At 39.5% G+C, this 9,686-nt stretch overlaps 2 protein-coding genes across 2 annotated transcripts in view; one reads left to right on the top strand and one right to left on the bottom strand.

The window, feature by feature from the left end:
* Positions 1-587: 587 nt before the first annotated feature.
* LOC105386685 (adenosine receptor A2b) overlaps positions 588-9,686 on the bottom strand; it is a 54,078-nt gene continuing 44,979 nt past the window's right edge. The window contains exons 2-3 of the mRNA XM_038117501.2: positions 5,176-5,387; positions 588-1,643 (exon numbers count right to left, since the gene is read on the bottom strand). Coding sequence (XP_037973429.2) covers positions 951-1,643; positions 5,176-5,387 — 905 coding nt within the window. The 3' untranslated portion in view covers positions 588-950. The remainder of the gene's footprint in view (positions 1,644-5,175; positions 5,388-9,686) is intronic.
* LOC105386686 (trypsin) lies at positions 2,060-4,101 on the top strand. Its single transcript, XM_038117502.2, has 4 exons — positions 2,060-2,211; positions 2,634-2,823; positions 3,266-3,527; positions 3,718-4,101. The coding sequence occupies exons 1-4, from the start codon at positions 2,178-2,180 to the stop codon at positions 4,045-4,047; spliced, it is 816 nt and encodes a 271-aa protein (XP_037973430.2). The 5' UTR covers positions 2,060-2,177; the 3' UTR covers positions 4,048-4,101.

Genomic DNA, 9,686 nt, shown 5'->3' with positions numbered 1-9,686 from the left:
CTGTACGTACAACTTACCTATGCCATGACGTGTACTGCCATCTATTTTGTTAAACCAGAACTGAAGACTGACTGTAAAATTACAGTTAAAGCACGTTCGACTCCTCCGTTCGACTGGCAGTGCAGTAGTTTGAAACTAGATGCCGCTACTATTGGTTTGTAAAATAAAGCATGAGCCCTATGTAATGACAAAGTAAGGACAGCAGGCAAATCCATATATTTTATGTGTCATTCATTTGTTAGTTATTTTTTAGGTTTCAAGCAAACGTCATAGGACTTATGCTACATTTTACAAAGTATCAGAATCAAGTGTAGGACGAAATATCAGTCATCTGCAGATTTTCGGTAACCGAGATTTTTATTCTTCCAAATCTATCTGTCCTTCCGACTTGCAGTTTTCATAACTATTAAATATTTACACTGGCGTAGTATTTAAGTGCTTAGTCATCGAAAGGAGGTCATCCAACTTAGTTTATTCATCCTCACCACAGGCATTGTGCCGACTGATATAATTACCTGCTCATCATTATATTGTACAGAACTTAAATTAATTCTTATAGAAAGAGGAAATTATTGCAATAAAACATATTTCCCTTTTTTCACAACTTTAATTTCAAAGCCATTACAGGTAATTGAGGTAATTGACCATGAATGCTGTCACATGAAGCGAATGACAATAAAATTAGCAATACGTTATGTTACATTACATACACAATATTTACCTATCTATATACAGCGAAACAACATTACCACTCGGTAGCAAAATCTACAAAAGCGACCAGCTTTAATAAAGTCATGTCTAAAAATATAACATCTTTGAAAACATTGTTCTAATCTGCCGAGGCAGTGCCTTTGGTATTGTTCCTCATCATGACCTGACGAGGTTTAATCTCCATGGAGGTTTATAATTCAAGGTACGCTATATGCCGGGTTATCCCGGCGAGGCTCGTGTCAGCTATGGTCTGAATGGACGCTCCGCACCCTTCTTAGCAGCTCCTCGACCTTCCTATACGGACTTTGACACGCTTGCTTTGTATTGATCAGGTACGGGCCGAGATCGTTGTCTCGGCCTTCAGGGGTGTGTCGTCCGCTGGAGCCGTCGGCGCCGGGCCGGGGCAGGAAGGGCTCGGCGTCGGGCACGGCGGGGGCGGGGGGGCGAGCAGCCCGCGCGGCCGCCATCTCCGCCTCGCGCTGGCGCATCCACACCGGCGAGTTCACGTACACCTTGGGCCGCTCCCGCAGCGCGTTGCACCTCTCTAACGCCGTCCTCCGCATCGGCGCCGGCGGCCGGTACGCCGCCGGCATCGGGACCCCTCTCCCAAACATCGAGCAGATCAGCCTCTTCAACGCATTCCGGAAGTCCTTCAAATGGTAGGCGTAGAGCAGAGGGTTGATGGCCGAGTTTAAATGTGAGAGGATGATGCAGAAGTCGGTGAGAAGGTTCGGAATGTCTAGTTCGGGGCGGAAGGCGTTGATGGCGTTGATGGTGTAGAGTGGGATCCAGCAGATGATGAAGAAGAAGACGATGATGGCGAGGTTCTGCGTGGCCTTGACCTCGCGCTTCTGCGCGGCGCCGAGCACGCGCAGCATGGTGCCGCCGGTGACCCGACCGGACCCGTTCTCCACCGTCATCACCTCGCTCATCTGCGGAAAGAAATAATACGTTTTTCTTTATAATATAATAATAATGTATGCTATCGAATTTTCAAAAAAAACTGAGTTAGGTATTTGAGTTATTTTCATTCCAACATTTTGTAGTTAAAACAAAAAATGGGTTGCATTTGATTTCATTTTGATTGCTTTTCATTAGTAACACCTTAAAAACTAATTATAATTTTACACAACTTCGAAAAAGGAGGACGAGGCTGATGATGAAGATGAGACACTCTGTATTTTATGTAAGGGCGACCAAAATGTATAATTTTCCTTCCTTGTATTATCTTGTCCAGATAACTGAAAATCTCGGGATTTCCAGTAAATAGACATGGGGGTTTAGAGAGATACGGTAGTTATCGCTACTAATCTAATTTAAATATTCAATCAATTAGGTACATTAAGTACATCAAAATAAGATTTTCTAAGAATACCTTGATAAGACATTTTTAAAACTGTATAAATAATGTAAATCTGCTTATATTAATTAGTATTGTTTATAGCAAACAAACGATAGCAGCAATAATGATGATTACTTGGGCACTCTTTCTTCTTACTGGTGAGTTAACAAATAAATATATTATCCTACATACAATTTAAACTTAAGTATACAATATACAAATAGAAGACTGACTTTGAATTTGTAAAATTTTATCTTTTAGTTCAGTTTCATAATTTTATTTACAATTAGGTTAGTCTTCATTAGTTAAATGTTAATTTATATTATAACCTACAAATAGATATACTTAAACCTATCTTCATAATATATAGAGGGAAATAGAAGTTTCTCGTCAAAGCTGGTTTAACTATTGACTTATAAGGGCCAACCGCCCAAGAAAATTGCACTCTCGCGATGTCCCTAAAATCTCGTAATCATAATCTCTTTGGATTAAAGCCAGCGCGCGGGTGACATTTCTTTAGGCAAAATGTCCTGACGGGTGCATCTTTCTTCTTGAAATCATTGGGTTTCACTCTTTTCAGCCACGGCAGCGACTGCGTCCCGACCTCCGAGCAACTACATCGTCGGTGGAGAGGACGCGTCTATCTACGTCTACCCGAGTGCTGCCCAGATAGAGTGGAAGAGCCTCCTTGATGATGAGTGGACCCTGATATGCGGAGCCACCATCCTCAATGAACGCTGGCTTCTGACTGCGGCTCACTGCTTCGTACCGTTAGTATTGACTTATTTCTACTATTATATGATTCTTTTTAGGCTTATTCAAACGTCAAACGCTAGTATCGCTTTCTGTTTGACAAATCCTTTAGTGAGTCGTCTTTAGACCAAAAAGATAAATACCCCAGAATTCATAGAAGGAGCTGTAAGTCCAGAAAAGGCTTGGGGATCCATTGTGATACTCGAAAATGATAATATAGAACAACGGGGACTCGGGTATGGTTGGAGCAGCAGCTCGAAGCAACTTTTTCGTGAAGCTACATTACAACTAATAGACTGCCCCAAAATCCAAAACGATGTGATATTTACGATGTTCTCATCTCACCCGTAGATTGTCTAGATATTTATGTTTATGATTCCTGTTACAATTTCCTTTGCATAGCACCTTTATGTAATGTGTAGACTAACATTATCATGATGTAGCCCCTTTCTACCACAGGTTCTTCGTCGGCATCGAAAGAACTCGCATCCGGGCTGGCGCTACCCGCCGCGGCGAGGGCGGTCAAGTTGTCAAGATCAAGTCTTACATAGTCCACCCCGACTACGCCGTGGCGGCCCCCCACGATTCAGACATCGCACTGGTGGAGCTGGAGCGGTCATTGGTCTTCTCTGATGCTGTGAACTCGGCCTCCATCTTCGCCGACGGGATTGAAGTGTCTGATAACGAGGCAGTTTATGTCGTTGGATGGGGCGATACTGTGGTAAGTTTAGTTTTTTTCATGAGTAGTGATTAGTCAGTCATATTAAAAGTCAGTCGCTGACTGACCAGGGCACACCGATGTACCCATACATAGTACAGTTATAAATTACCCAGCCCCTTCCATGTCCCAAATGTTTGACAATTAGTCAGTGAGATGATAACCATGCTCAATCTTCCCCGACTACTTACAGGGCGATTCTCTTGAGGGCTCGTCAGGCAACTACTCACCCATCCTGCAAGAGGTGACCCTCTTCACAGAGAACATTGAAGAGTGCAAAATGATCTACGAAGGCGAGGAAGTGGTGACTGACAACATGCTGTGTGCTGGAAACCAGGGGGACGGCGGCAGAGATGCCTGCGCCGGGGACTCGGGCGGGCCAGCGTTCTACCTCGACGGAAGCGGTGATGTCCTGGTAGGAGTAGTGTCGTGGGGTTCATTCCCGTGTGGCAGTCCCGTGCAACCAGCGGTTTTCACCAAGGTTTCCGCCTTTACCAGCTGGATTTTGAGCAATGCCGTGTAAATTTTATATGTGTAATGCCATGAAATACTCGTGAATAAATTGTTCTGATCGAAATTAGTATTTTTGTTTGACACGGAAGCATACATGGATTTCACACCCCTTGCCGTCCGTCGTGGACTACCGCGTAGGTCACCCGCGTCACTACGTCATATCTGCTGCAGCAGCCCTTCTGCTTCCTTTCAAGTCAGAATCTGGGGCACGGCAGTGTCCCCGCCCAGTCGATCAAATAAAGCGGCAGTGGCAGTCGATCCTCTAAGTTATTATTCTGTGTCACTGTATAAAATCACTGAGTGGAGCATGGAATATTACCTATATACGTACCTAACAATATATAATTAAAATCAGTTTGATGTTAATCTACCCAATCATCACAATCATAAGTAGGTAGGTATGTACCTACCTCCATACCTAAGCTAAGTATACCTACTGACGATGACGCCTACTCAGATAAATCTTTACTTAGCAGGAAAATTGAAGAATTTAAGTTTTTTTAGTTTGTTTGTAAATAGTTCCTTGCACGCATGTAGATATATGCCTATATACATTATATAACTACTTATGTGCGAAAATTATGTACAGGCGTAAAAATAGGTATGATAAGCTGAAAGGGGGTGTCATATAATTATGTAAATACTTATAGTATAGGATGCCATTTCATTCGATTAGTGGATTCAGAAGAATTTAAAAAGTTTATTATAAAATTTGATTGAGTTAAAATCATCTTGATAACTAATATAGCTACAAGCAGACAAGTGTAAATAATTACTCTGTATAAACAGTTGGTTGAATAAGTGCGTTGATGCGTAGTTAAGTAGGTGCTTTTAAAGTACTTGTTTGAAAACAAATTAGTTACAGACTGCGTGTCGTACAGTTAGTGAGATCATTATCAATTAGTCACCTATGTTTAATTCATGCTGGCAGAAAGAAAGCTAGGATAGTTGAGTGCTTCACTAGATACCTAATACGATACGAGGGTCTAAGATTAATATTTATACGAATTCACAAGGGAAAACGTTTTAAGATGAAGCAAAGTTTACGGGAAAGAGTTTCGAACCATATATAGACTTCGAAACACTCGATCAATACGATCATAAACTTACTCCTAGTTAAAAAAAACCCCAATCTCACCTGCTTAACAACCACCCTGTAGATATGCGCATAAAACAGCACGAGCAGCAGGCTCGGCGTGATGATGGTGGCCAGGTACAGGAACAGCAGGTAGTCGTAGTCCATCACCTCCACGAAGTAGCAGTCGGGGTGGTCTCCGGCCGCCGCGTGCCAGCCGAGCAGCGGTAGGAACCCCACGCCCGCGCCCGCCACCCAGCATATGGAGATTATTACTGGGGGGAAAAAGTGGAGTGTTATGATGTAGTTTGAGGATAAAGGATTCTAGGTATGTCTGTTCCTTTGGGACGATGCGATGCAACGCAGGGCAATGCACCAATGGAGAATCAGCCTCACCTATAATTTATTGTACTGTAACACCATTATTTTGATAACTAATTATTTGTTTTGGTTGCGGTGCGGTTCGCGATCTATCAAGGGCGCAAGTTCCATGGATCGCAGATTTTGACGGCTGATTACGACGAAAATTGCACCATATGACGTAGTATTTTTAACGTCTTCAGCCTTCATCAACCGCTTGCGACAGTCGTAAGTTTCGGTGCTTCGTGCAATACGTTAGTTCCGTAGTATTTTAATTGCAAACTAGTATTTCAATAGCTAGATTTATAAAAAGTCATCTGGGGAATATATCTAATGCTGTCGAGTCTGAATGTTTGTAATAGACAGTGACAGCTTATCTGATTATTGATAAATCAGCCCTTAGTTAACTAAACAGCCGACATAGGTATTAGTGCCAATTTCTCCATAGTCGGTTAGAGCATAACCAGGTATTAGTAGTTGACTTTTGACACATGTGTCACGAATTTTATATGTAGATAACGTATAATTGATGAACCAATCCCGGTCGGTTAGATAACCGACTTTGGAGAAATTGGCACTTAATGTACCTAATTAATTTGAAAAAATAGGTGATCAGTGTTCCATTTTCACCCTTCCATAACATAAATCATTTCAAATTATACTGAAAACAAAACGTACTTCTGTACATACATTCAACACGACAGTGTAATGAATGACTATTCACTAAACTAAGTTTCAATTAGTTCCACTATCCTTTGTCACTGTGTTGTTAGTTGTGTGGCGTATCTCGTTACCTACCTAGGAAACTGGTTTCTCTATCTGAAACTTAATTTTAAATCTATTATTACAGTTTTATGATACATAATTATTTCTATACCTACACTGATTTTATACTTCGATTCCTCAAAAGTTACTAAGTATATTTATATTTTGATTCTAGTTGCATGTTCTATTGTTTTGGCCATTGTTGCTTCTGTTACAATAAACACTTATGTACTTCATTTGAACTGTATCGTAATGAATTGAGTGTAGATCGTTGATGGTGCTCAGTTGTTTTGTTGTAGGTGTCATGTTAGGTTCTGGACACAACTATAAGTACGTTCTCACTTCTCTCTTAAAAAAGCAAAGATCTGCGATATTAATCAAGCATCCGCGCTGAAAACGGTTAAAAAAATGTCATATATTTTTACGACGCGACTTTCGCATTGTCGTGTTCGGGTCCTTATCCCTACATGTCCCTACATATTATCTAGATTTCATTTTATCAGATTGTGAATTAGGCCGTGCCAACTGAAATCTTTATATTGTTATCGTACTATTTGGAGCCTCCACTTTGTTACATTCGCTTCATCTTGATTGAAATGCCAATGCGTTTGAACCGGTTCGTTTGAAAATAATCTTTATTATTGTCGTTTTAAGTTACCGCTCACGAATAGTACTTACTTAAATTAAAATGCATAGCACGATGTTTCCTCAAAGAGTTTCCTGATGTTCAGGACAAAAGTATAATTCCTTATTAATATTACTTAGTACCTATAATGTCATGTGCTGTAACTGTAAAGCTACTTAATTACTCTTGTATAAGTAAATAATCATATTTTTTTTAACTTTCATGTCCAATTGCATTTTGTTTCACCAAGCGTGGGACTCCGGCAAAATGGTAGCCTTGGACACCAATTGATCGAATTTCGGGCGATTAGCTCGTCTCAATGAGTCGTCGGGACTACAAACGAGATTGTTGACTCACAAGAAATTGTACAATGCAGGAAACACTTTTAACAGTGGAGTGGAGACACGCAAGGCACAATAATTCGTGACTTAAACTATTCTTGATTCGTCATAATCAGAATCAGCCAAAAGTCGTCCACGGCTGGACATTTAAATAAGTACTATACCAATTCCTAAAGGTACCTAGGTTGGTACTTATCGAGTTTTTTTCTGTAATTTAAATCTAGCTGCACTGTGTGTTTTCCAAAATATGTAAGAAAAATAGAAGATATTTGAGTATCCTGTCATGCATTATCAACTTGTGCGGAGTCTCACGTATAATAAAAGTATGTATAGGACTATAGGTACTAACGACTGCCACAACAGTCACGAGCAATGAAAAAGTCCCAGGGACACTGTGCAATGACATATGAATCGGCAATGACAGGTGGTACTTTTTCGGACGTATAACAAAGTGCCGTTAGTATACAATAAGTTCGCCCCACAAAGCAAATACAGATATTTGCTTTGTGGTGCGCCCGCAGGAATGTTTGTATCTGCACCAAACCCTTGTATTCGTAACATTGTAGATTGTGCAACCGTCAGCTTGACTGGATGGGTCAGGGTGACTGGTTCATAGTGACGCCGCACAAATATTGTACGGTGGGAAACACTGAAACGGAGGATCATTCTATCTTGCGAAAAACGAACAAAAACTCTATCTCGTCGTATTAAACATACAGCTCTCGTATGGATTTTGTAAAGCTAAAGTTACCCGTCAGTTACTTTTGATTCATAATTCATAACAAGCATTGCTATAAAGTTACACACAAGTGAGGCATCCGCTGAAATATCAGACAATGACATTACTCATTCACAACACAATATACAATGAATTATTTTATTCAATGTATTTTATACAAAATATTTCAGGTAAATTATTTTATGGAAGCATGCTAAATATAAAATTTTATAATTGAACCCGTGTCACTCGGTACAGCTATTACAATAGCTAACTAGAAGTCGTCAAAATCTTAATAAATAGGTATACCTAAGTTATTTATATGGTCTGATAATAAATAACATGAGAAATTTAATATTACCGATTCAGCTAGATGTAAATTCAAACAGATATCTCTATGCAGGAAAATAGTGCTTCAAGTACATATTTTATTTCGATCAGAATGTTTTTCATTTACCGAATTCTATTCTAAGAGCTAGCCGTCTATTCGCGTATTTCCTCCGTCGAAAAAGAAAAGTCTTCGCGTCCACATCTGGTGAAATCTAACAAGTTCCCAAGAATATGTAACTTATCTAATATCTAACGTTATATCATATCATGCAAGAGCGAGATATCGGCTAGCTAGTACGAAAAATATTGGCTTAAAACCTTCGACAAAGAAAAATGGGGAGTTTTGTAGGATATGTATGTTATGGTAACCGAAACGGAAGGGAATCCCCTAAATGCTTTAGGTTTTTATTTTCATATACAGAATCAAACAAGGAAAATGCAAAAAAAAATCTATTCTACCTACTGGTTAACACTGTAATTCCAATGTTATTACATGCAATAATAACTCTTCTTGTGTTGTCCTAAAGTCTACTGTGTTATTCCGATATTTGTGTGGTTTTTTTAAATAAATAGTTCTTATCAGTTTTAGCCTTGGGCGTTTGAATATGTGCCAGAATGGGGGTGACATATGGAGGCTATATGATTCTACAGAAATTCAGTGTTAAATGCCTTCCTGTTTAAAACTGATAAAATTCAACTATGGTATATTTATGGAAATTATGGAAACCCTAAGTTCGATCCGGAAAGCTTAGTGTCTGCGTAAAATACATATAAAATATATTAAAGCATACAGGAAGATAGCTTCGATAAACAATGCTCTGACCTTAAGGATACCTCAAGGTGAAAACTGGGTAGAAACCGGTCGCACCGAGAAACCTCGATTTCATTTGCAGCTATAAAAACTTTATCACAAGTTTCGATAGCGAGTTCAATAATAATTATACAATACAGGATGAAAAATAAAGATAATATTATGGTAGCAAGGAGTCAAAAGGTAAACGTACGATAAGCCATAAGGAACGCTAAATCAAATTCAATTGTTTCAATATTTTATGGCGTTCATGCTATTCTGTAGTCATGCTTAAAAACCTTTTTATAATCCAATCGATCCTATTGCTTATCAGTGTAAAACAAGTTATGAAGTTAGTATTTTCTTCAATAAAAAATATACTTCTTAATACTTACCAAAACGCAAAAAAAACAAATCCATCTGTAACATGTAAAAGTGTCATATCGAGAATCACCGTGGGACACCGTTTCAGCTTTCTCTTTTGTATTTCCGGACGTAATTATTGTTACAAAAGCATTTTCCGGTGTTCCGCATGCACCAGTTGGAATTCATTCAAATGCTAAAATTTACTCCTCATTTTGCGGTGTAGGTACAAAACTAACCGTGAAATGCAGTGTTTTCGTAAACAGTTGGCTCACATTTTTT

This window comes from Plutella xylostella, chromosome 10 (assembly GCF_932276165.1).
Source record: "Plutella xylostella chromosome 10, ilPluXylo3.1, whole genome shotgun sequence".
NCBI lineage: Eukaryota > Metazoa > Arthropoda > Insecta > Lepidoptera > Plutellidae > Plutella > Plutella xylostella.
This window is presented reverse-complemented; position numbering and strand designations above follow the sequence as displayed.